Source organism: Copadichromis virginalis, linkage group LG7 (genome assembly GCF_057382275.1).
Source record: "Copadichromis virginalis isolate Kocher_CV1m ecotype Utaka linkage group LG7, C_Virginalis_male_GT1.1, whole genome shotgun sequence".
Classification (NCBI taxonomy): domain Eukaryota; kingdom Metazoa; phylum Chordata; class Actinopteri; order Cichliformes; family Cichlidae; genus Copadichromis; species Copadichromis virginalis.
This window is the reverse complement of record NC_140624.1, coordinates 50,515,767-50,543,323: the sequence shown is the minus strand read 5'-3', so window position 1 is coordinate 50,543,323 and position 27,557 is coordinate 50,515,767. Positions and strand designations below refer to the sequence as shown.

Below are 27,557 nucleotides of genomic sequence, written 5' to 3'. Positions count from 1 at the left end.
GAGATGAGAAAAGCGGTGGAGGAAGACCAGGCTATGCCGCCTTATGATCCAGTGTCTTTCCCTGCATTTTTTACAGTTGCTCTTTTTCCTGAAGAAGCTCTTGGTTTTTGTTGAAGCTGGTAGCTGTTCTGCTTCTTTTCTATAATCAGTCTTACAATGCGCTGCTTAGCTTGATTAAACATTATTCCCCAGCCCTCATTTATGTTGGGCTGCTTCTGTTGGTTCACCAGCATTTAGTGTCCAGTTGTTTCTTCTCATGAAGCACTTGTGCATTTCTGTGCAGTGCTTCATTAATCTTTATGTTACACCCCGGCCTAGGCAACCGGAGTGCAACACGAAAAAAGTACAAATAAAGAAAAAAAAAAACCCACAGAAAAAAACCCACTAAGGCTCTCCACCAAAATCCCAAAACGAAAGTATCGACAAATCTATTTACAGCTATTTACAACAAACTATTTATTTACAACAAAACACCGAACTATTTACAACACGGGGGAGATCGCAACCATGACACACTGAAACACAGGGTTTAAATACCTAGAGGGAGCAATCAGGAAAATGGACAACAAGAGGGAAACACAGCTGGGGCAACTCAGAACTGACGAGACAGGGAAACGTAAACTGAAAACACTAAGATAACACAGACTTTCAAAGTAAAACAGGAAACACATAACAGTCACGCCAAAAACAACACACTGACAACACCGAAACGTAACATTTATTTGCAAGACATTTTGTTTCTTCATGTTGTGAAGTTTGCATTCCATGTCTTTCTCCTTTATGTCCTGCTGTTTCTTCTCTTGAAGAAGCTCTTGGTTTTTCTCCTGGGCTTCATCAAGCTGTACTTGCATCTCCTGCTTCTTTTTCTCAGCGTCTTGGAGATTCCCATGGAGCTCCTGATTAACAGCTTGTGCTTGTTGAAGCTGGCAGGACATTGTTCTTAACTTATGGCTGTTCTGCTTCTTTTCTGTCATCAGGCTTGCAATGCGCTGCTGAGCTTGATTAAACATTATTCCCCAGCCCTCATTTATGATGTCCACGTTGGGCTGCTTCTGTTGGTTCATGAGACTTTCCTTGTGCCTTTCTTCCAAGTCTTTATTTCGGCCTTCCAGTTCTCTGTATTTAGTGTCCAATTGTTTATTCTCATGAACCATTTCTGCATTTCTGTGCAGTGCTTCATTAAGCTTTACTTGAAAGACATGTTGAATGAATTAGGCTAACTATTCACTTTAGCTAAAGTTATTAAGTTAGCTAAAGAGTTGGGATGCTGTGTAAGACATAAATAAAGCTAAAATACAAAGGTTTGGACACCGTTTTGCATGTTTCCCTACTGTAGGGGTCTCTGCAAGCATACAGAGGGGGTACTCTGAGAGGGTACAAGATGACAACTTCCCAGATAGCAAGGAAACATTGAAACAATGTTGAGTCAATATCAGGCTGTGTCATTGAATCAACGTTGAAGTGTGACGTTGACCTAACGTCACTCTTGCACCCTTTTTTAACGTTGAAACAACGTCAGGTTTTGATGTTGAATCAATGTTGAAACCTGACGTTGATTCAACGTTATATTTTCTAATACTGCTGACATTGAAACAATGTCAGATTCTGATATTGAAACACTGTTGAGGTATGGTGTTGATTTTCCACCTCTTTCGCACAGTTGCTTTTTATTAAAACAACAGTTAAATCATGACTGGAAATCTACCTTTCTTTATAGGTATTTTAACCAATACTAAACTACTGCATGTTTCCATCAATACTTCAACCACCTAAACACATAATTGTACTTATTCCTTAAATTGGACACCCTTTATAAAAAAAAACCCAAATGTCTCACAATGTATCATGTCAATATTAATATCCTAAAATAAGAAAGCATTGCATGTGATGTAAGAGAGAAAAAAAATAAACAAAAAAAGGTCAATGGGAATGTTTCGTTTGCTAAATACTTTATTAAAAGACAGTTTCCTATTTACGTTTATATGATTCACAGAAGTTTGTAATTTTTTGCATGATGTGCGTCCTGCACCACCCAAATGATCTGGGGCGTATCGGAGCCATTTCTGCACTGCTTGTGCAAAGACAAACTCGGACATAGAGTTTGCCCCTAACTGCTGCGTCAGGCTCCAATCAAGGCAAAGCGTCTCACCTATAGACACATTTTAAGAGATGGAATTAGCGTGTCTCATGTCTTAAATGTGTATGCAAGTGCTTGTGTGTTTAATCAACAGGCCGTTGTTATGTATTTAAATCACATCTGACAGCTATTACACTTTATAGTTACAAAGTGTACATAACCTTTATATACTTACCATTGCCTTATTTGCCTCTTGTGATTGAAGAGCTGGCTCTGCATTGTTTAGCTCCTCAATGTTGTGCAAGGGCAAATCCAGAGGCAGTACCCCAGCATCTACCGATTCATTGCAGCCGGTATTGCGGATGGCTCTGACCTCCTCACGGAGTTCGTTAACAGCTCTCGTCAGGTCTGACAGAAAAAGATAAATTTTTTTTAAGTATTTAAGAATACAGACAACTTATCAAAAGTTTCCTTGTGTCACACACAGATATGTACAAAGACACTAGACAGTATTTTATTACCTGGTATTTTCACTCGAGGGGCCTGGGGAAACCATTTCTTTGTGGGCTGCTCATCCTCTGAGTCACTATATGTGTACAGGGGATTTGGTCTAAAGAAAAAAAGTTGAAAACGGTCATAAGTAATTACAAATGTGCTTTTGGAATATTTTTTCCTAAAGTTACAGTTTGATTTATAACAACACACACAGGAAACGGAGATGTGCAAGAAGGTACAGTATACAAGGAATTTTTGAAGTGCACAAGTGTACACGGCTTTGCATTTATAAAAAGTTTACAAGCTTCCACTTTTTGGACTATATTATGTGGTGATATAGCAGTATGCAAGCACCACAGATATGTATAAAAGACAAGATCATAAATTCTTAGCAATCAAAGATATGTTTGTGAAATAAAAAAAGTTTTACTTGTGCTTTCTTTTATGACTGGTCTGAGTTTCAGCTTCGGACTGAAGGTCAGACGTATCACAGTGTTCACTTAGATATTTCTGAAGACTGCGTTCTGCTTCGTGAAATGTGTCTGGAAGTACAAACACAATGTATGGCCAGACATAAATTAGGACACGAAAAACTTGTTATTGTTACATTTATACAACACCAATCCAGATGATACCCACCATGGCTTATTAGAAGTCGGACTGGTGCATAGGTGAGCCATGTTGCACCAGGATGAACTCTCCTCTTTACTGCGTCGTGGATCCTGAATGTGTCTCACGGAGGATATGGAGGCCATGACAATTTCTCCCCATTTATCCATGATCTAGGGACTATTTCTGTACCACCAGTGCTAAACTGCACAATGCACCAGTCTTTCATTTTTATCTTTTTTTTAATTTGGAGTCCTTTTTTGCCCTGTCTAGGATAAACAGGAAACAGATAATTACAATATATTTCATAGTCACTACAAAACTTGATCTATTGATTGAACTAAATAATAAATAATAGCTTAAAATGTATATAGGCAACAATTACAAGCAAACCCGTATATGTAAGCATTTAAACACTGAAGATAATAAAATTAACAGTATTTTGTCTAAGTCTGCCATTGTAGGAATTCATGGCACCGAGACAAAAACTTGGCGCACAGTGTGGCGTCAAAATAGGCGCACACCTTTGACGCTGCGTTTTCTCCGTCTTCCTCGTCCACACGTAAATGCTAAACGCAGTTTACGTGTGGACAAAAGGTGCAAACGCAAGTTAGGTGAGCGTGCAGCGTAAAGTTAGGTGAGCGTGCAACGTAAAGTTTGAATTGAGTGCGAATCGAAGCGGGTGCTCTCCAATCATTAAAAGTAACAAAGTCATTGAACACATTTATACAGTTACCTTTACGTTTATCAATCATATATCACAGATTTACAATTTTTTGTAGTACTATGCTAAAAAGCAACTACAGAGCGAAAGTCTGGGTCAAGCGCCGAGGTGACGGCAAGAACAAAGGAACCCTCGAAGCGTTAAAGCTAGCTTTGTAAGGGAATATAACGGAAAAGTATGAAACGAAAATGTTTTCTTTGTTGATAGACTTTGTTTGCAGTGCAATTTATTTGTTGCCGGATTGTAAGATGAAAGTAGACACAATTTCGGGCTCCCACATTTTATCCGAAACTTTACATTAACAAGTTTTTTTGTTTTTTTTTTTTACTGTTATCCAAATGCAACCGTGGAAATAACGAATAGAACAAAAGTCATTCATTCTTACCTTATACTAATCGTGGTGCAGGCCAGTGCAGTGCATGAATTGATGCCTTCTCCGGTCAATTCCGCTGAGAGTAAATCTAATGTCCCGCTCTACTGTACAAGACAATGGTTACCTGGAGGGATGTACCAATGTGATAGGGGTGCTGCGGAATAGTCCAAGTGGTAGCAGCTTTAATTTCCCGCTCAACCATAAATCGATGGTTTTTCAACGTGATTGTTGTCACCTTGTCAACTATAAATAGATCAACAATCAACGATGACAGAACAACAGTGAATCAATGTTATTTCAATGTCAGTGTAAGGTTTCATCAGTATTTCAATGTTGTTTCAACATTGGTTTTGTGTTGACATTTCAATCCTGACGATTCTGATGGTTCAGATGGAAAATCAACATCTGTTCAATGTCTCCTTGCTATCTGGGTTTGGAATTCTACTAGAAACAGTCGATCATATTAGGGCTGGGCCATATTATACCGTTCACGGTAATACCGGTATAATGTTAGGCAACGATAGGAAAATGAAATATCGCGATAGAATGGGAGTAAAACGCGCATGCGCAGTGCCTTTGTTTTCATACGCACATGGCCGATTGTTGAGTGAAACAGATGAACCAGAATTGGTTTGTAAAAATGGTGCAACTTCCGTGATGTGGAACTGGTTTGGTGTTTGTCCGTCAGATACACAACAAAGCACATTTTTTTGCAGAACATGCAAGCAGCCGTTGTTATTGTCGTATTTGTCGGACTAAGATGCTCTTAAATCTGGGAGTAATCTGGGTCCTAAACTCCGTATGTTTCAGGTCAAACAACACTGCAGCATCACTTAGAGTTAAAAACTGTCTAAATTCTTTCATCTTTAATAAAACGATCAGCATTGCTGCTTTACCAGGTGTAACTATAAAGTTTAACTTCCAGGCATCCATGAAAACAAAAGTTATTACATTTAACGGAGTTAGAAGTTAGCAGGAAGCTAGCGGAAGTTAGCTCGCTAGTTTTGCTAGTTACCTAAGCATGATATTGCATGTTCTGACTGAGAGATTTCTGAAAAAAATCAAACGTACAGCTCTGCTATCACTTCCAACATAAATGAAGACAGGAAACTAAACAGCAGTGACGTTTGTAGGGTTACTGAAGTTGGGCTAGCTGGTATATAATGATGTGCTACGTGATCGCTAGCGACACAGCTATGTTAGCATAACATAAACAGTGAAGCTGGAGGACGAACACTAACACTTTTCCACTTATAAAAGTTAACGTGAAGGTTCTTCATGGTTAGAGACAAATGCAATCGCATGGCAGGATGCTGTAAACGGACCAAACTTCAGTCAGGAGAACAACTGAGATAATCCATCCACAATACGAGGTTAGTCATTAATATACTGCAACAACATGGGAATAGAGCAGCTGCCAGAGAATTCAACATTAATGAATCAATGGTACAGAAGTGGAGGAAGCAAGAAGAATGAGTTTAATAAAGTTTGATTTATCTGACTGCTTTGTTTCGCTTAATGTGCCTTATAATCCCGTGCACCTTATGGTCCGAAAAATGCGTACTGCACACTGCAGTTTAATGTTGCAAAGCACCTCTTTTTAACTTCAGTGGATATTATACATGGTTATGCTCAGGATATGTCAGCCCATTTCTACTGGAAATGCCTTTTGGTTAAACTTTCAGCAAGGAATTTGCATTTGCACTGTTACATTTTTATAAAGCTTTAATGTACATAAAAACCAGCTTCTTGTTTAAGTGAAAATAAATGGAAGGTTGTCTTTTTGCGCTAGTAATGTTGTGGAGTTGTATTTTGTCTCGCATCAATTATATCGTTATCGCAAATTTTCAAATATATATCGTGATAAATATTTTTGGCCATATCGCCCTGCTCTAGATCATATTTGTTTGTCAAAGCTGAATTCAGGGCAAACTACGCTAAATTAGCGATTTTAGCTAACAGCTACAATAAGCATAAAAGTTACCTTACGGCTATCATTTGTTAACATGACGCTTGGTCTTATACATGTAATACATTTATTACCAACCTGAGAGTTCATCCGCTGGTCATTCGACATGACAAATGACTTCTGAAGTCTTAATTCAGCTCAAGACGCTATAGATTCCCGTCAGTAACACTTTCGGTCCGCTAGTAAAACGTAGTTCTATTAATCTGCGCTTGAACTGGAACCGGATGTAAGTTCCAAAAAACTGAATTTTGGAACTGAAATTGAATTGTAGAACTGAAACTGAATGGTGAGAAGTGAAACTGAAATTATTCGAGAGCTGGATTTTTAAAGGATAAAATGCAGTTTCAAAGCAAATCAATTCATTTTCAAAATATAAAATTCAATTTCAATTTAGTGATGATCATTTTCAAACCATAAATTCAATTTCAAATTAGACTAATTCAAATTCAGTTTTCAAAAGCATTTATTCAAGTTACAATTCAGATTCAGTCTGAGCAATTCAAATTCAAATTTCACTTATTCAAATTCAGTTTCTGATGGCACAGATTTCTGCCCATACAAAACATCACTAGCACCAGTTGATATTTAGACTAATACTTGATAACTTAGCGCTAGCATGCTAGTTCAGCTGAAAAGCACGGGCAAACTTTTTAAATACTAAAAATGGTCACCTGCGTGTTTTGTAAAGGGATATTGGTCACATTAAGAGGGTGTGTACAGTGTTCTCTCGTTTATCGCGGGAGTTACGTTCTAAAAAATAACCCGCCATAGGTGAAACATAGCCAGCTTTATTTTTTACAATTATTATAGATGTTTTAAGGCTGTAAAACCATTCACTACACACTTTATACACTTTTCTCAGACAAGCATGGACATTTTCACACTTTTCTCTCTTGTTTAAACACCCTCAAAGTTCAAACCTTAGTAGAAAAATAAGTCCAGTATTATAGAATGGTTGTATGCATGTGTTTACAAAAAAGTAAGGAAAAAGTGTAGGAAGCATAAAGCATGTTCCCCAGATGGTATTGATGACATGTATAATCTCACCCTCAGCCCCCAAATGACAGTACAGATTATTAAGAAAACACACATAAAACCATGTTATCTGCTAGTTCAGCCAGTGATACGCCAGAGAATGATGGTCAGTCTTATCTCAGAAACATGTGTCTCTTTTACCTTAAACTGCAAGGACAGCTGCTAATTCCTGCCTCTATTATATAGACTACTTGGATTTGAAGGGGAAAAGGTCTTTCTGGACTACATGACTACAGTTGGTGTCAGCAAAACCAAGACGTTCCTTCAGACTGATGCAAGGCTTAAGAGGATACGGGGACCGCAGAGTGGCTGCTCAGATGAGGTGAAAGAGGTGGTCCTGCTTCTGTTCAGCTACTTTGAAGAGAAGGAGGAGTTTTCCATGTAGAAGATACATGTCTGGCAGATGAGGTGCAACTGGAGCAAGTGTCTCTGATATCCACTATTATTGTCCTTAGTAAGTCTTTTTCATAGCTCTCTCTCTTTTTTTAATTGCACTGTTTATAGAATGTCATGTACTGCAGTGCTTATTAATATAACCTGTTAAATAATTGGTTCACAGGACAGTCCTGCTATTCCTTAAGAAGATACATGCTGAGTCTTGATCGGAACCTCGTCAGCACAAACATATCCTCATTCATTTCTGCATTGTGCATCATGTTCGAGAGCTACTACAATTTTGACATCCATTATCTGAGCTGGCTTTCACTCTGGAGGTTCTTCAAAGGTGGGCAAATATGTCTTTCTTATTTCTCAGACCTGAGAATCTCGCGTTACAACAATTGTGATTGAGACTCTGGGATCTGGAGTCTGGCTCTGAGGTGGCTGGAATCCAGGTCTGGCTCTGACTCTTGGCTGGGTTTGGACCCGGATTAAGACTGTTTTTATAAAATAACAGTCTGAATCTGGGTCCAAGCCTGGCTAAGACTCGGGGCCAGACGAAGACTCAGCTGACGTCTGACTATCTATAACCTTTGCGCTGGATTTTTAAAATGCAAAAGTGTGATTTATCACTGCAAAAAACACTTGTTGTGAAGGGTGCCAATACTTTTGACCATGCAGTGTTCACTTCCCAAAGCATTTTCGTTATATTTTGTCTTGAATTTGGGGAAACCAATTGTTGTTGCAGTTTGGCCATGACTGTGTATGTGTACAGGGAGTGCAGAATTATTAGGCAAATGAGTATTTTGTCCACATCATCCTCTTCATGCATGTTGTCTTACTCCAAGCTGTATAGGCTCGAAAGCCTACTACCAATTAAGCATATTAGGTGATGTGCATCTCTCTAATGAGAAGGGGTGTGGTCTAATGACATCAACACCCTATATCAGGTGTGCATAATTATTAGGCAACGTCCTTTCCTTTGGCAAAATGGGTCAAAAGAAGGACTTGACAGGCTCAGAAAAGTCAAAAATAGTGAGATATCTTGCAGAGGGATGCAGCAGTCTCAAAATTGCAAAGCTTCTGAAGCGTGATCATCGAACAATCAAGCGTTTCATTCAAAATAGTCAACAGGGTCGCAAGAAGCGTGTTGTCACGGTTCTGGGTCAGTTTCGACCCAGTATTTTGAGTTTTGATTGATTAGTTTATTTTTGAATGTTTGTTGTGGTTTTGGGCACTATGAGTATTATTATTATAATGTTTATTACTATTAGAATTCTATGTTTCTGTTTATTCATGTTTAAGGATTTGTTCTCGGTTGTATCTCACGTTTAGTTTAGTTCAGGTTCCATGTGTCATTCTGTCTGTCTCTCAGTGTCAGGTCTGCGTCTTGGTGTAGTGTTCTCATTTCCTGTTTTATTGTGAAGGTCTGCGTCTCATGTGAGTGTGTTCAGTTTTACTTCTGTCTCGTCTTGTTGATTAAGTTTTCTCCTGTTTTTCATGTAGAAAGTTAGGTAAGTGAATTGTCTTTTGTTTGGTTTTCATTTTGTGTAGGACAGCATAGGGACCATTAGGGAGTTTTGTTTGTTATTTTTGGCACTGCTCACTGCTGAAGCAAATAAATGGCTGCTTAGCATTTTAGAAGATACTATTGTTTGGGTTCTTGTTTTGGTGGAGCGGGAGTGGGCCAATTTTTTGTCGCGTTCAAGACACGTCTAGAAAAAGAAAGTAACAGTGTGGAAAAACCAAGGCGCAAAATAACTGCCCATGAACTGAGAAAAGTCAAGCGTGCAGCTGCCAAGATGCCACTTGCCACCAGTTTGGCCATATTTCAGAGCTGCAACATCACTGGAGTGCCCAAAAGCACAAGGTGTGCAATACTCAGAGACATGGCCAAGGTAAGAAAGGCTGAAAGACGACCACCACTGAACAAGACACACAAGCTGAAACGTCAAGACTGGGCCAAGAAATATCTCAAGACTGATTTTTCTAAGGTTTTATGGACTGATGAAATGAGAGTGAGTCTTGGTGGGCCAGATGGATGGGCCCGTGGCTGGATTGGTAAAGGGCAGAGAGCTCCAGTCCGACTCAGACGCCAGCAAGGTGGAGGTGGAGTACTGGTTTGGGCTGGTATCATCAAAGATGAGCTTGTGGGGCCTTTTCGGGTTGAGGATGGAGTCAAGCTCAACTCCCAGTCCTACTGCCAGTTTCTGGAAGACACCTTCTTCAAGCAGTGGTACAGGAAGAAGTCTGCATCCTTCAAGAAAAACATGATTTTCATGCAGGACAATGCTCCATCACACGCGTATATATTTGTTTTTTGTTAAGTTGCCTAATAATTATGCACAGTAATAGTCACCTGCACACACAGATATCCCCCTAAAATAGCTAAAACTAAAAACAAACTAAAAACTACTTCCAAAAACATTCAGCTTTGATATTAATGAGTTTTTTGGGTTCATTGAGAACATGGTTGTTGTTCAATAATAAAATTATTCCTCAAAAACACAACTTGCCTAATAATTCTGCACTCCCTGTATGTATATGCTTGTACTTATTTTTTAACTGATCAATTAAAATGCTTAATATGCTTTTATATGATTTTATTCTACAGGTGTTTCTTCTCCATAAACCCAGAAAAAGGAACCAAAAAAGAAAACAAAAACTTGAAGCATCTTTCCAACAAGAACCCTCGAGTCCTCACCCTGTTTCAGGATCTCTCCGACCACGAGTGGCGTTAAGCCTGAATATTGACTCTTTGTGGACTGGTAGCTTTTACTTTGTTAAATCCACAATGTGTACTTGAAACTTTTTCTGGTCAAGAGTCCGCCACCTGCTTGTTTCATGAAAATGTTCTTGCTTTGAAGGAATGTTCCACAGTTTTGTTTGTTTGTTTGTTTTTCTATAGTGCTGTTACTGCAGTGTTTATAGGTTTGTTTCCCCACAGGTGGTTTCCTGATGTTTTGCTATGGTAACTACACATGTGTTTTCTATGACCAGGGCCATGGTTGTGACAGCAGAGTGCGTGTTGCGCGGGATGATGATTATGGTAATTTTCGCACTGTGGCCCTTTCTCAATATGCGTACTTGTGCGTACTTGCGTTCTCGTGTACTCGTGATACGTCATCAGTCGGAGACCAAGTACTGTTCCAATCCGAAGTACGCATCAAGCTGAGAACGCAAAAAATTCCCGGATGTGTTCTCACTCCGCCCGTTTTATTGAGCATGCATCGGTGGTGACTTGTGTGGACTTGGTACAGCTAAATATCCCAGAATGCATTTCGCAAGACCTCTGTGAAAATGGCAGAGGAGAAGACGCATAATTGTAAGTTAAATACTACTATTGTTGTAATATGCAGTGCATTTTCAATGCATTTTTATGTGAGAATATAGTTATTTAAATTTCAAATATTTAGTAAATTTAACAGCACAGACCCTAATTAAAAATTTCCTATGCTGTTTTCGAAAGGGGCCTTGCCCGCCAAATAGCGAGCACAACATTTTGTTTTGAAATTTCCGCTTTCTCTAAAGGCTCTGATTTAAATCACTTTGGCAATTTTAATAGCCAGTCGTTCACACAAATCTTGTACTATCCTGTATAATGTTTAAAAACCTTAAGTTATTTTTACGTTTGTATCAACAGTAAGTTTTAATAAAGCACCTGATTGTTTTGCTGTCATTTTTCCCTACTTTTATTTGCTTGGATTGTTAATATATTAATGCAATATTTGATATTTTAATCAAGGGACAAGCGAGGAAACACAAGCTCTCATTGAGTGGCGGACGGAAAATGACAGTCTTACAGGAAAGAGAAATTCCTGCAAGACTGGATGGGAGTAAGTACTGACTGCTTTTGCTGCTCCCTGTTTTCTAGGGAAGGATTAGAGGAGCAAATCTTATGATAACCAGCTATCGAAGTGACAGTGCAACATTCTTTTCCCTCAGGGACTTTGTTAGCTCTTCAGGCCTGGCCATAACAGTTAAGCAAGCACAAAAGAAATGGAACAATCTGACTTTGCCATTTGATAATAGAGTAATTGTATCTGTGATAATATAGACATTAATACATATTTTCAGGAGCTTAGGGACCCACCCACAGGCAAGGGAGTAGAGGAAGGTAGCCCAACTGCCGCCACCTGGCAGTGGTACAAAATGATGGATGCTGTGCTCCAGGGGCAGCACTCAATAAGTCCACCCCTGGTAGTTGCAGCAAACCTCACATCCACTGCAGGTGGTGCAGTCAGCACTCCAGCCTCGTCCCCTTCTACCGAAGTGTCGAGGAAGAGCCAGAGGAAGAGGCCCAGGGACAGCCAGGCTGTACTTCAGTTTCTAAAAGACCAGGCGGAAAGAACGGAAGAGAGAGAGAGACAGGCGCTGGCTAGGGAGGAAGAGAGAGAGAGACAGGCGCTGGCTAGGGAGGAAGAGAGAGAGAGGGCAGCTACTGAAAGGGCAGACCGATCACTGCTGTTTGAAAAACTTGTCGAAAAATTTTAAATAAAGCAATTTAAATCTCAATAATGAAGTGAGGTTTTTGCTGCATGTGTAACAGAGAATCTCTTTAGTCAAAGTAAAACAGTTACAATAACTTTTAACATTGAATTCAACCTATACAACCGTGAGCACACAAGCAAATATACAAAAAAGAACACTAACTATTTACAAGCTGAACAAATAAAGATGTATTTTAACTAATTAACTTAACTAACTAACACTAATTTGAAAAAAAAAAAATGATTTGAATTTACTTTTTTTTTTAACCAACAGGAGGCTTTTTCTTTTGGCCTTAGCTGCCTACATATCTGTTTGAGCATGACTACATCTTACAAATGAAACCTTTACCTAGATGTAGTCATGTTCAAACAGATATGCAGGCAGCTGTTCAGGAGCAGACAGTCGTGCAGCAAGCCTGGCTCGGATACAAGCTCCAGAAAGCTCCCTGTCCACGCCTGTGCATTCTGTTTCAGCTTCTGGTCCTGCTTGTGCCGCCTCCTCCTCGTCTCCTTCTTCTTGGCAGACGTAATCTGTTGCCACACAGATGTTGTGGAGGATGCAGCAAGCTCCCATAACTTTGGGAGCAAACAGAGGCCGGATCTCAAGGGCTCGCAAGAAAATGGATCGCCAGCGTGTTTTGAGGATGCCAAAGGTACGCTCTATGATGTTTCTGGCCTTGGCGTGGTGCCGATTGAACCTTTCTTCAACTTGAGCTTTAAAAGAAAGACAGTACACACTTTTATTCAGTGCTTAGTAGACTTTCAATTAGTGTAGGACATGGGTGTCAAACTCTGGCCCGCGGGCCAAATTTGATATTATGATATTATGATATTATACACAGCAAATGCGACCTTTTCTCTAGATTTAGGAGTACATGCATAGAAACACCAGGATATTGATTGTTTTTTTAAAATGTACCGAGTCGAGAAGGCACGCCATCAAGGCACGTCTCCTCTCCCTCATCTTCATCCTGGCTCTTCTCTCCCAGATCCATCTTCTTAGTTGCGCTGCTTCGGTTTCAGCCTGAAGGTACAGAATGCCGGCAACAACTGCGACAACCACCCGATCCATTTTTCCTTTTTTCTCTTTTCCTTTCCTTATCTTTTTACTGACCAGATCAACCACTGATACCACAAACTATTCCCGCGATTATTTCCCGCCGGTGGCTCTTTATATAGGCGCACATCTTGCTATAGTGCATGTAAAGTAGTTAATAAAAATATTTTTCATGTATTATTTTTTCAATGAAAACACAGAGTAACGTTTATATGTAATTTTATTTCATTCTTTATTGGTAGTGGAGCAGCCGATCCAGCCTGGTGATGTTAGCCTGACCTGTGACATCATCAACTACGCTGGTGTTCCAATTGTACAAATCACGAGTCCGTACTCCCGTGCGTTCTCGGCGAGTACCCAAGAACGCGAGTACATACTCGCGTACTTGAGAATTGAGAAAGGGCCAATATGTCATTTTTGTTTTAACAGGTTACTATGTAACTTTTTTTGGTAGAGGGTCTGCCACATGCTTGTTTCATGAAGATGGTTCTTGCTTTGCGGGAATGTTCCACAGTTTTATAGCATTTCGATTGAATTGTGTGACTGTTGTGTAAGTTGGTTTTATTGATGATGGCTGCAAAATAAATTTCCCAAAAGTGATATTTTCCTCACTAGTCTTTTCTGAAGATGTATTTTTGCATGTTAGGTGTAGGCATAGCAGTAAGAAGTTTGCAGGTTTATGATTTAAACTTACACATTGAAACATGAAAATACAGCATAGTAATAGATTTTATGTATCATATGCAGAGCAGCTCCATTTAAAATGCACATTTCACAGTTGTTTTACCAGTTCAAATTAGTTTTTTGTTTGATATTTCCCTGTTAATTTTACAAATTATGGATCCCCAATAAGCAATTATTACATGTAAAAATACAGGAAATATTCTATGAATATACAACAATTGTTGTGTGAATTTATTTATTTATTTATTTTTGTAGATTTAACAGTTGTGAGTTTCCCAGCTGTGTGGTAACCCCAGCTGCCAGCTTTTTCCTGTAAAAACAGCACTTTAAAGAAGAAAAATAATGTTTTATTTCATGTATTTTGCGTTCATTTCATGCTAACTTGTAGCAACTTGTTTTTTGTTTTGTTTTTTAAAGAGGTGATATAGTATAATCTCCACAACAGTAACTTCCATTATTTTCTTTATTGTGATGGTAATATCAGGGTTAGAAAAGCTTTTCAGTAGGCTTATATCACTGGAAATATTGTGTATTAAATGAAACTATTACTGTTAATTTTAATGAAACACTTTTTTTCCAGTAATTCACATGTTGCATGTTGCAGTTTGGCTAGAAATGTTCTTTGTTCTTAACTATGAAGGATAAAGACCCGCTTTATCCATAATGTGAAAGCTTGTTGACTCTGCCTAAATATAGCAGAACATACTGTGATTTTTCACTCTCAGAGCAAATACACAGAGAATGAAAGGTCCTTTATACAATGCAGATGGATGCAGCTGGACATGAGGTTTAGACAAGATTTATGGGGATCATTTGAAAAATGCCAATTTTTATTAAAATTCAGGGAACTGCTTTATTGCAATATCATCTGCAATATTTCTTAAAGAGAAAGCAGAGCGGGGAAGAGGAATATTCCTCAAAGGAAAATGATTTATTTGCATTCAGCAGCCATTTAATATATGATTATAGTTTGTTGCTAATTTACTACTCAAGAGTGAACATATTTATACAGTGCAAAACCTTTCACCCAATTGTGTAATATCGCATCCGCTCTTGTATTATTGCCTGGGGATGAAAAATACGACTTTCTCCAAGAAGGTGCGTCAGCAGTTAACAGAGAACAGCAATCTGCACGGTTTCTGAATAGTGTTTTCTTCTTATTCATGCAGGTGCTGTGCTGCAGCCAAAACATCTATGATTAAAGAGAAGCAGGTCGGAACTCTTTGCAGTCGGTACTTCAGAGTGGATATGCTGCCACTGGAGAGACAGAGTGGGAGAAAAAAACATGTTTTGTTTAATAAATGTCTCCCTCTGGGGTTATCTAACCTTGTCATTGAACACCGCACCTACATTCACAATCCAACCACCTGTGTACTAATTAACAACATGCATACATAGCATTGAACCTGAATTCTGTTGTTTTCATGTCAAATAATTGAAACTTAACCTTAGAGCAGCTACACGTCTATTTACCGTACTTGTAATATTGTTATCATGTTACCTTCATTTACCACCTACATTTATTCACATTCACACAGATAAAAATCACTAATCCAAATTTATCAGCTGCATTAGTAGCTAATTACAAATTGCACTTAAGTGATCTCTTGTTGTTATGCAAAATCTCAAACTCAAGCAGGGTTATCTGCGGCACAAAAGTAAAGCTTCAAATAAGGAAAGCCAAAGAGAAATAATGTGAATAAGATCTCTGATTGAGAGTTTGTGCTGCAATCAATGAAAACAAGTCAAAATAAAGAACTTCAAGTTGATGTTGCACTGTACATTCAGGCTATTGCTGCTCCTGGAGAAAGAAACCATGTTTTGTGCAATCTGTACTTTTTGGATTATAATACTCTTTTGCATCCATAACTGAGCTGCTCATCAATGCCATTACAAACCCTAACGAGGCTTTGCAGATTTCCATTTCAGAAAGCATGAAGCACGTGAGCCTGCAGCTGCTGCGGCCATGGATACAGTAATGGAAAGAGGAACCGGCACTTCCAAATTTTGACAGGTGACTCCAACAATAAGAATAAATTATCACCATAGTGCAGTAACCACTGTAACCAATGATTCATGTCTTAATGAAACTGGGTCTGAAAAAGACTTTTGCTTTTTCGTATGCTATGAAGGGGCCACAAACATGATTTTAATAAACAGCCTAATCTGCATTACAGGTCAGGCCAGCAGCGAGCAGAGACATGAATTCTGTTCAGTCACCGGGAGGCTTAAATTTTCAAATGTGTGTTATTTCATCCTTCACTGGGTGGAATACTTACAATGAGCTGCCTCAAGGATTTTCTGTGAATTATGGAGATATCTTGGGATATCTGCGGGGTGTTTCCACATATCATGGTTTATTTACCTCAAAAGAAACATTAAGATTGTTGAATTTGTTTGTGAGACAAATTATTGTAAGGTTCAGTAACACAAATCATCAATTTATCTAATTTTTCTGTTGATTTAAATGGAAATATTTATCGGGGAAAAATACAATCCTGAATGCTGAAGTGCCTTATTTTTGTTTTTAATGATCATGTAATAGACACACCTGGGTGCACTGTTGCCAATAGGGCCATTCTGCTAACAGCAGCTCTTTCGATTTGAAAGACTGAATAGTCTGGCTGCACTTTCTTGAGGAATGTTCATCCAATTATCGCCACAGACCCACACACCTCACACAAAGAGGTAAATAACACTCCCACAGAGCAAAATGTTGTAGATTTGAACTACAGCTCAACAGCAGCTCGGGCATCATCATTTTGTCTTTGTTGTGAACAGACGCAGCATAATAGTGACTTTTGTTCAGGGGCTGGCAAAAATTCTGTGAAAACCGGAGCAGATTTTGCAAAGAACGCCTCCCTGTCAGCCACCCTGCAAGTCAAGACGCTGGAGTTTAGATTCAGCTGATGTGATTATGTGACAGAAGAGTAAGTGATGCTGCAGAGCTCTGCCTCCCTCTGTTGGCTAGCCATTTAAAACAAGTTGTGTTGACAATGTGTTGGATTAACTGTGGAGCAAAACTGCTAATGATTTAGTGCTTTGTCCAGGGAGAAAAACTATAAGAGAATGAACTGTTTCTTGTGTGTGTGTGTGTGTGTGTGTGTGTGTGTGTGTGTGTGTGTGTCCCTTTACATTTGTTCATGCAGAAAATGATCTCTGCAACACCTCTAGGTGTGCAGGCGAGTTTCAAAGCTCTCTGTCAAGCAGCATGCAGGAGATTTCGAATGTTCGGATTTAATTTTGATGAAACGTTTTTTTTCCTAGAAGCATTTCTGCTAATTCAGAATTTTGATTAAAGATTAGGGAAAAATGTAACCGATATATTGTGTTTGTATCCATTGATAGTCACCAGACTTCCAATTAAGCTATAAAACCCTCCTCGGCCGTGCATTCACTTGAGGATGCAAAGAAAGTCACGTTTCACATTCAACAGCTGGCAACCATTTTTATTCAATACATATAGGAAATTGTCTTCTTTTCTTAGCATTCAAGCACAATTACTTACAGATAAGTGTCAGTAATCCAGTTAATATCTAACTAGACTAAATGGAATTACATTTGCACAATGCAGTTTCTTATTGACATGGATCACTAGAGGTGGAGGCTTGACAGCATACCCTGTTGTTTGGCTGTGTTCAGATGGATTTTAACAGTTTATAGCCAATCTACATGCCTAAAAACACCTTAAAAGCACAGTAGGTTTGAATTGCACAACTATGAAATGTACTGTAATTGATTTTTTAAATTTACAAATAATCCACAAACGATGGTTTCTGGTTCACATAGATAGACAGATAGTTCCAACATTAACATGCAGCGATGTGGCTTTTCAGTATTTGTGTTTCAGGTGTTTTTTTGAAGTACTCCTGTGTGCACAGAGCAAAAATTATCCCACTGTCATTCTGCGGAGATGAAGGGATGACAGCATTTCTGAAAGTGCTGACACCTGCTGACAGATAGATGAGACAACAAGGAAGCGCATCAATCTGAAACAAGAAATGCAGAGAAGGAAGTTCTAATCTGTGCATGTATTTCTTTTCTTTTTTCTTTATTTAGCAGGTTTCAGTTGAGCTTCTTGTTGTTGTTGTTTAGTTATCTCTGATTTGATTATATCCCCACACGCCAATACGTGCATGGGCATAAGCATTTGGACACATGCAGAGAGAGAGGGCAGCGCAGGCCCCTTTAAAGATAGAGTATGCTCAGAGGGCTAAATGTTTTTCACGACCACGTTTGAAGACGAATGATAAGACAAACAGGATACAGAGACTTGGCAATGTGCCAAAGTGAAGATTAGGACCTAATCTTCAGATGGTTGAATGTGAGAGTAGTGGGGGGGAAAAGCACATCAAAAAAATATATACTTGATTTATTCAATGTGTCTATTTTTTGGAGACAGTTTGAGGAATTCCTTTTCCTGTTTCATCAAGCCAGTGCCTCAGCGCTCCAGAAACAGGGTCTGTAAAGAAAAGGCTAAGCTTTGATCTCAAAGCTTGATCTTTTTTCAAACCAATACGATACCGAGACTTGGATCTGAGTACTTGCCGATACAGAGTACAAAAACCGATACTTCTACCACAAACACACAAGTGCATTGAATTGGAAGACAGATCTTATTTTATTCTCTGCCGATAAAAAATAAAATCTTAATAAAAATGACCACAAACAAACAAACAAACTCCTCGTCAATCCACTGCGCCGTTAAACTGAGGACTGACATCGCGCACACACTGCTTGTCTTTACCTCTTCAGAAAGTTTTAGCACCATTATCTCCCTGATGTATGGCCGGCTGGGAACTTTATATCGCGGCTCGAGTATGCTGAGAAGACGGTGCAATCCTATGTTTTCCATGACCGACAGTGGCTGTCATCCAGAGCAATAAAATGAGTCAGAGCCTCTGTTATTTTAACTGCCCGTGGATTTTTTGTTGCTTTTCCAAAGCCTGAGTTTAAGTTGGCTGTTCTGGTCCACACTGCTGACATTTTGTTTAGCCTAGCTACAGCAGCCTCCAGTTTCTCTTTTTTATCTGGAGCCGCCAGCCTCACTCGCCTAAGTCTGTGCGGTATGTCCCCCTAGTGGCCAATCTAAAAAATTACAACAGAAATGACCAGCCACCCTCTGATAAATGAAATAAGTTGGTATCGGTTCATGGTATCGGTTAACTTTTACGAGTATGAGTACACACACATTTTACAGTATCGACCCCGAAACCAGTATTGGTATCGGTGCATACGTGTCAAGTATGTAATTTATTGGTTCTGCTGTTCCTAAAAAGTACCTGTTGTTTAAAAAAAATAGCATTAGTCTATATTTATTAATACTAGTAATAGCTTATAATATATGCATAAGTAATATATATTAAAATTGAACAAAGAACATTTTTGTTTTCCTTGTTACTTTTATATTAGCTCTTCAAATCTATACTTGCAATTAGTTATATTTCCTGTTTAGCTCTAAAAAAAACAAAAAACAAGTCTATTTCACTGGATTTGAAGTTCCTGTTTGATGTTGCTTCAAACTTAAAACCTATTCTTAGTCTATATTTTAGCTCAACAGTAGAAATCAGGGATCTGTGAGTTTGAGCATGGTGCATGACAAAAGTCGATAAAGGCAAGGATCTTTATTCGTTGCACAAACACACAAATGCAATTACTGCCGCGTGATGGTTACTGTCAACACGGACTTTGCACCGAGGAAGACTGAAGGGAGAGGGAGAGCATGTGCAATAAATCTAATAATAGCCAGCAGATGAGTCTATAGGAATGCATTTATCTTATATGTTTAAAATGCTACGTACTTAGTCATTTTCAAGTAAGACCTCCTTATAAATGATAAGGCCTGGATTATGAAAACTTTGGTCACTTAGTGTCAATTTAAGCGGCCAGCACATAAACAAGGGTTGGAGAACAAAACGAAAGCCAAAAAAAAGCAAAAACTACTATTTTAGTGTTTGCGTGTCCGATGAGAGTTGGAATTTTGTGCTAATTTACTGTAACATGATGTCAGAAGTACTGGAAACTGGAGGTTAGAGTTAGAAATGTATTGTTTACCTGCTCTGTCTGTGGCCTGAATTAATGGTATGAAGGGCCATCGATGGACGTTTGCAATGATTTATGATCCCATTAGTTTTGTTTTACAAAATGATCATATGTGCACAAAACAATAGGTTCAGAGTTGGCTTACCTGCATGTTAAGACAGTAATATATTTTTTCCTTGCTGCCGTAAAAGAGATCGGATGCCAAGACAATTCCAGGATGTCGGTGAGTCTCTGGTTTTCTCTCTGTTTAGATTTCTGTTTGAGAGAGAGGGAGACACATCAACAAATACTAGCACAAGAGAAGGAAACCAAGGATGGACTAGTCGCGGCTCTACGTGACTTCCAGATAATTCCTCCAAAGGTCACTCTGGTTATTTGATCAGAGCTATAAACAACTTATTTATCAGTAAAGTTGTGGCCCAGTATTAACTATGTGCATTATTTGCTAATTATGTTATCTCTTTTTTAGCACTTTATGGCTGTAGTTTGTAAAATCTTTGGGGGAAATCTTGAAGAGACATACACAAGAAGCATTTACAAAATTTAATGCTCAGAGCACAAACTCAACTGTCATTCAGCGTTTTCTGTTTAACGGATACAGATGTGCACATAGCGATAAAAAGGTCCTGAAAGCACAGTGAGCAGCAAAGAAAGCTAATGATTAACATGTATAAATAAAGGGTCACTGTACTGAAATAACACCTGTACTTACTTAAAAAAAAATAAGACAGAACCTGACTTTTTGCAGGCACATCTAGTTTCAGCCATCCACAGCGAAAAACATGAACCCTAATTTAAATGTAAAATTTGTCATAAACATAGGAAATGCACTGTAACTGACAGAAGAAAAGTCACTTTTGGCTACAGCTGTGTATTAAGAAATACAGCTCACACACTGAGTCAGTTGTGTCCTGCTGTGTAAATATGAATTCACAGTGTGTTGGCATTTTAAAAAAGTGAAATAACACACATTTTTATTAATACTGCTAATATTCCTCTAGCAGAGGAGCTTCTGTCTGTGTACAGTCTGTAGACCTTCTAACCTGCATCTATGACTTGAGGCTGAATCAGTAATGTCTTTATCAAATGATGAATTTTTACTTTATCTTAAGAAACTGTTCCTGATGCCAATTCATAGAGTTGCCCGCTGTACCATAATCATTTACTTTAACTTAGTATTTAAAAAAAAAAAAAAATTAAAAGCTGATAAAATGTATAACATTGCTATTCACAAGAAACTGCAGTGCACATTTTTGCCTTTTAGAGAAGAAACAAATACATATACTTTTACGTGAATATTACATATTTTGCACAGAGCTCTGTTCCTGTTAAGTAAATGCGCCTATCTATTGTTTTCATTTGTTTCATCATCTTTGAAGAAATCCCCTGTCTACGACCTTGGCGAAGAGCACAGGATAGGTGTCCCCATCAGTCATGCAACCATATGTTTGTAAGCACTGTCTGGACAACAACTCTCTAAAATAGACTTTTCCATTGAGACATTGTGTTCACTCATTTGGCCTTATTTGGCGGCTTCCACATATAGGCACATATCAACATCCACAGATTTGTGATAGTTTTATTGCACTGCATTTAATGACATTTGTGTTTGTGTTGTTTTTGTGTTGTTCTTTATGATGTTATTAAAAAAAAACACTCATACTGTGTGTGCTTCCTGAACTAGTACTTGGCAGGCAAGCACAACTCAATAAAAATTTGTTTTTATAATAACAAACTTGCTGTTTAAGATGTGTGTGTGTGTGCGTGCGTGCGTGCGTGCGTGTGTGCGTGCGTGTGTGTGTGGGTGTGTGTGTGTGTTAGACAACCTGCCCTTCACAGAGAACATGCTAACTTTATTGTTCCTATGATTGCTATTATGTAAGCCGATGGCAGTTCAGATAAAAATCTTTTAGCTTTTAAGCTGTGAAAAAAAACAATTGGTAATAAATCATACAAAGAACATGCTGTAACACACGTTTAATTGGAAATGCAGACAGAATGTAACAATGGTTCCAGCTATTTTGGGGTTCCTCTGTATCATCTCAGCCAAATTGAGGGAAAGGTCATCTGGAGAAATTATCAGTAACTAAATGCAAAGTGATAAATTCAGAAACAAAATACAACATGTGTCAGTGAATGTCATTATTTTTAAAGGGAAACCCCCTCCAACCTTAAATCTCATTTAAAAATGTAACAGGGTATTGCATCAACCTGTTACTCCTTTGTTTGTGTTGGGTGGGGTGTTCTATAGTCCTTCAATACTTCCTACTCTGTATCCTCAAACTGCGCAGAAAAACATTGGGAAATGAGATAAACATGCATGCTATGTCCAAGGACACGATACATCCTGTGCAGTGGATGGTAAGGATCTCAAAGTTGAACGGAGGTGATGCTTGGAAAATTCCTTCGGTTCACTGGAAAAAAAAGGAAAAAATTCAAATTATAAAAGGTGTGAGGCACACATGAAGGGCCACGAGTGAATTTTTCCAAAAAATATGAGGCTCATAAAGTTACCTTTCATATATTACTTTTTTTTTTTTTAATCGAAATGGTTCACTGTTAATTTTTTTGGTCAGTACATCTTGACAGGTTCTTGGATAGTAAACTCAAACTACTTGTATGCCAAGATAAATAATGTTAAAATAAACTCTGGATCATTTCACTGACAAAACCTTATTCAGAAAGTGTTGCCTTGAATATATTTTCCTTGAGAAAGTGTCACTGTGTTGGAGTTCTGCCTTAATCAGTACAGGAAGAGCAAGGCCACCAAGTTTTTCTTTCCCCCCAAGACAGACAAAAAATTGATTTCAGATGTTTTGACTGTCCTGTTTGAGATCTTTTCCCAAAGTCGGAACACAATGAGAAGTGACAGCGATGATGTGTGAAAGAGAGAAGGCGCCTTCAGCGGAAAAGGAATTGGAAGAATGAGCATGTTTTATTCATTGTAACCGTGCCACCAAACATACAGGCTTAATCATCCAGAGTACATGGATTGTTTTTCAAACCAATGCAATTTAGATTTTACTCTGGCCTGTTTGATGAGGCTGACTTGTAGTCATAAGAAAATTAAATAACAGCAGGGAGTTTGTGGCAATGTTGTTTCCTGTAATCGTGCCATAGCCAAGATGCATATGATATGCTTTTGGCAGGCTTACATGGCAGCAAGACCTGCAATTACGCATTTGTGATGACCAGTGTTGGTCAAGTTACTTGAAAAAAGTAATCAGTAACTAATTACTGATTACTTCCCCAAAAAAGTAATCCCGCTACTTTACTGATTACTTATTTTAAAAAGTAATTAATTACTTAGTTACTTTTTAAAAACACGATTTACAACCTGAAAAGGTGATAAAGCGATAGATCTTTCAGCCCAATTCTACTCTTTCTACATAATCCATCATAAAATATGTAATCAAATGGAAAAGTCCCTTTTTAAAACTTGTTTTATTAGTTTTAATCTTTTAACTTTATGCATCAAGCAAAAATGTAATTATATGCAACATTCTCTGACTGGAAGAAATTTGTTTAATATTTAAATCTATTTTCTGCACATTCCAGCACATAACTTTTTTGTGTGTGTGTTTACACTCACTCTTTCAAATAGATGCAAGTAAAACACAGCAGAAAATAAATAAAATCAAATACTAGCGGTTTGTAAAGACTAGCGTTACAAGTAACGCGTTACTGCCCATCTCTGGTGATGACTGGCGAAGACTCTTTCACATCTTTGTGGAAGAATTTTGGCCCATTCCTCTTTGCAGAAACATTTTAATACAGCCACGCCGGAGGGTTTCAGAGGTTGAACGGCCTGTTTAAGGTCCTGCCAAAGCATCTCAATCAGATTTAAGCCTGGACTTTGGCTAGATCACTCCAAAACCCTAACTTTTATTATTTTAGCCATTCAGAGGTGGACTTAGTGGTGTGTTTCAGATCAGTTATTTTCCACACAGATCGAGGTAGGTTTGGCTAGGCTAAAGCAATATTTTAAAAAAACAGCTACTGCCAGTGCTACTCTTCAGCCCAGCAAACGCACCTACTGTATTCATTTGTAAATCCAACGTCACTCGTTCTAAAGTTATTGAGAAGTAAAATTTGAACTTTGCAGAAACATAAGCAGTAAAAGAATGCTGTGTTAACATCTAAGCTAAAGCACAGCCTGCAATATAACAGTTGTTAGTAATAAAGTCATCAGCAACAAGAAACTCATTACCTCCCCTGACTCACCTTAACATGTAATTGTAATGACTGTATTTTCTGAGAACACGATGGATGCATCGGCATAGCACCTTGATGTTCAGCAGTTCTGTGGGTTTAAATGAACAGGTTTGGGTGCTGTGAGAACGTCAACAAATCTGAGCACACAGCTGGACCTTGAAGTGAAACAATACAAATTCTGGATCAAAGGGGGGTGGGGGGGGGGGGGGGGGGAGCCATGGCAACTATTTACTGTTGCCTACATTGTAGCTGGGTGACTTTACCAGGTTGCAGTGGTGCAGCGCGGGAAAGGAACATTTAGACAAAGATTTTTTTCACAGTCACAAAACTAACACTGTGCCTTTTTTTTGGCTTTTTCATGCCAAAAGAGGCTTTCAGTCCAGCAACCCTATATGTCATGATGAGAGAACCAATCATTTTATCTTTGTTAATTTCTTGCATAAAATACTCTTGGAGTGACAACTGAGCTCAAATTGGTTAGGCTGAGCATGAGTAATTTATGTCCTTTCTTGGAAAGTCATTGCTCCCTTGCTCTCCAGCGGCACTACACCTCTGTGTATGATTAAACAGAATTATAAATGACAATTGCAGTGGGAATGAGTGGAGTCACGTGGGGATCCACAGGTAGGGTCAACAACTTTGCACATTGTCATTGTAAAATAATTAAAATAAAAAATAAAAAATCATGTTAGAGAGCCCAGAGTTCCCTCCTATGGAAAATAGTATGGTCTGTGTGCAAAAAAAAAAAACAAAACTGTACAAGAGCACAATATAAATTGCAATGAACAGCTAAAATATTGTTGCACAACTCAACTAATATGAGTAAATGAAACTACTACTTACTTACATAGTTAAAGTAATGCAAAATAGACTGAGATAGCATGTTTTTGTTAAACAACACAATCAGCAGTTCGAAGGCCAACGGGGAATCCAACTGAAATCAAAGCTTAAAAAGAAATGGTCATGTTCTTTCTTTTAAACAACCAGTCATCAGACCAGAGGACCTGGGGGGCCTCAAGGGTATAAGATGACATCTGTCTATTCAAAGCCCTCAGTCATAAATCATAGCTGCTTTTTTGAGATCGTACAATATAATAAGGTGTACTCCTACTTCTCTTAGTAAGAAGGCCTGATATAATTATCAAAACATTATCACAGAGTCTCTGATCCCCCTCACTAACGAGAGCTCTTTAGAGTTGGATATCTCTAAGATCAAAGAGCTGTGCAATGGGAGAGCTGACATCTGGTGCTGCTACCCACCCACTTTTTCAGCTGCTGGGAAAAGGGGGAAAGGTCAGGTTGAGAAGCAGGTGGGAGGAACCGCAGATATCTGGGCACCGGAGTAGAAAGAAATACAGATGTTTGAGCTCTTCTGAGCACACAGACTGTTTGTAGCTAAAGTGGCTTTTGTTCATAAGAGCATGTTAATACAAGAACTAAAAGTCAAACACAATTGAGATTGCTTAACAACTAAATGTTACTCAAGGCCACATTTCCTGCCTTCCAGAAATCCCATTCCTATAAAACTAAATTGCCTTTGCTAATTATACTGCGCTACCATTGTGATCAGAGGCAGCACTTTATTTTGAATGAAGCAGGGTTTACATTTCAAAACAAAATATCAAGAAAACTGCATGACTACAGGCCATCACAAGCTACAGTACACCTAGTAGTGGTTCCAAGGCTGGGTAAAGGGTTGGGCTGCATCAAGAAGGGCATGCGGTGTAAAATCTGTACCAAGTCTGAACACAGATGGATCCATCTGTTATGGCAACCCCATGGGAATTAAGGGAGAAGTTATGCATGTCAGAGGAGGTGGACGGTGTGCCTACAGAGCACTCAATTTTCACATGAACTTTTTAAAAAAATGTTAGCTTCTACAACAAAAAAAGGGGGGTCGCAATCAGTGATGGGAATAACGGCAATAACGACGGCATGTTCTACAAAAAAAATGTGCTTTGGTGGGTATCTGACGGACAAACACCAAACCAGTTCCACATCACTGAAGTGGCACCATTTTTACAAACCTATTCTGGTTCATCCGTTTCACTCAACGATCTGCTTTCTCCCTTCTCATTCTCCGTTACCGCCATGCTTTTTCGGCCATGTGCGTATGAAAACAAAGGCACTGTGCATGCGCCTTTTACCCATATTCTATCACGATATTTCATTTTCTTATCGTTGCCTAACATTGTACCGGTATTACCGTGAACGGCATGATATGGTCCTGCCCTAGTGTTGTGACTAGTTTCGTGTTGTGTGTCAGAACAATGAGGTAACTGCTGTCTCCAGGTAGAAAACATGAGTGATACACCTGCTGCTGTCAGACCTGCAGGCTGTGATGTTCTCCTTTATAGTGGACAGAAATTTTTGGAGTGGCACAAATATTTTGTGCGGAATCTTATTGATGCAGAACAGCTGACTGTTCTGTAAATAGTTTGAAATGGTTATTTAAAAAAGGGGTAAAAGGTAAATGGCTGCAAATAACTTTGTTGTTTGCAAAGCTTGTGCATATGATTTTAAAATTGACAATTTATATTTGCATTTAAAGTTATAAAATATGATTCATTAAACATGTTTGTGGCTGTTACAGTAAAAAAATATAACTTTTTCTACTCGGATTATATGTTTTTTGTCTGATTTAAGATCAATTGTGTTAATACAGTATGTCAAAATGAAAACATAAATGTAAATTCAGACATGTGAGGTTGTGCTGAAAAGAATGATACCAAACAAGGCAAAGTAAATAGTTTTTAAAGGTGAATTATAGAGGTTTAATCAAAAGTAGTTAAAAATGGCCAATTATACCCTGGACCCCAGAGGGTTAAACATTTTTTTTTAAAGTAATACAATAGTTACTTTTCAAGTAATTAATTACTTTTAGAATCTTGTAACTCAGTTACTAACTCATTTGTTTTTTGAAGAAGTAACTAGTAACTATAATTAATTACTTTTTCAAAGTAACTTGCCCAACACTGGTCGTGATTGAAAATGTAAATGAAAGTGATATGCAATTAATTTGAATTTATAAAAATGTATTAATTTAATACGTTCATTTATTAAAATCATATATATTCATTCAAACTAGTAAAGAGATTCTCATTTCCTTTAATTGATATGTGATCTTTTTTAAACCCTTAAAAGTATAAATCTTTTTCAAAAGTTTTGAATTCCTTTCGTAAAAGTAAATAACTTCTCGCAGGGTTTTAGCTAGGAGGCTGAGCACACAATGGACAGCTTCTGTATAGCTTCATGATTAGCGAGCTATGATTGCATTAGTACCCACATGTCCAGCTGCGGCTGTTTCAGAGAGAAAGAATCTGCTTCTTGCATCAGATGATAACAGCTAATTAAATGAATGACTAACACAGAAATTTGCTTGTTTGAGTGGGAGGGATGTTTCTACATT

At 38.3% G+C, this 27,557-nt stretch overlaps 1 protein-coding gene and 1 pseudogene across 2 annotated transcripts; one reads left to right on the top strand and one right to left on the bottom strand.

Annotated features, from left to right (window-relative positions):
• Nucleotides 1–1,941: 1,941 nt before the first annotated feature.
• On the bottom strand, nt 1,942–4,480 carry LOC146706017 (uncharacterized). Its single transcript, XM_085461029.1, has 6 exons — nt 4,417–4,480; nt 3,212–3,304; nt 3,003–3,114; nt 2,599–2,687; nt 2,313–2,485; nt 1,942–2,149 (listed from the first exon to the last, which is right to left on the bottom strand). Exons 1-6 carry the CDS (start codon nt 4,478–4,480, stop codon nt 2,120–2,122), a joined length of 561 nt encoding a protein of 186 aa, XP_085317155.1. The 3' UTR covers nt 1,942–2,119.
• LOC146706016 (uncharacterized) lies at nt 4,338–12,028 on the top strand (annotated as a pseudogene). Its single transcript, XR_014921440.1, has 4 exons — nt 4,338–5,651; nt 7,469–7,736; nt 7,842–8,006; nt 10,275–12,028. The product of XR_014921440.1 is annotated as an uncharacterized LOC146706016 (transcript).
• The last annotated feature ends 15,529 nt before the right edge of the window (nt 12,029–27,557 follow it).

Bases quoted from the DNA above. Each gene is read 5' to 3' on its own strand.
- LOC146706017 (XM_085461029.1), bottom strand. From the start codon at position 4,480: ATGGTTGAGCGGGAAATTAAAGCTGCTACCACTTGGACTATTCCGCAG. The intron at 3,115-3,211 runs GTGGGTATCATC...TTGTACTTCCAG, and splicing joins CCGACTTCTAATAAGCCATG to ACACATTTCACGAAGCAGAA. The intron at 2,486-2,598 runs GTAATAAAATAC...TTTTTCTGTCAG, and splicing joins CCCTCGAGTGAAAATACCAG to ACCTGACGAGAGCTGTTAAC.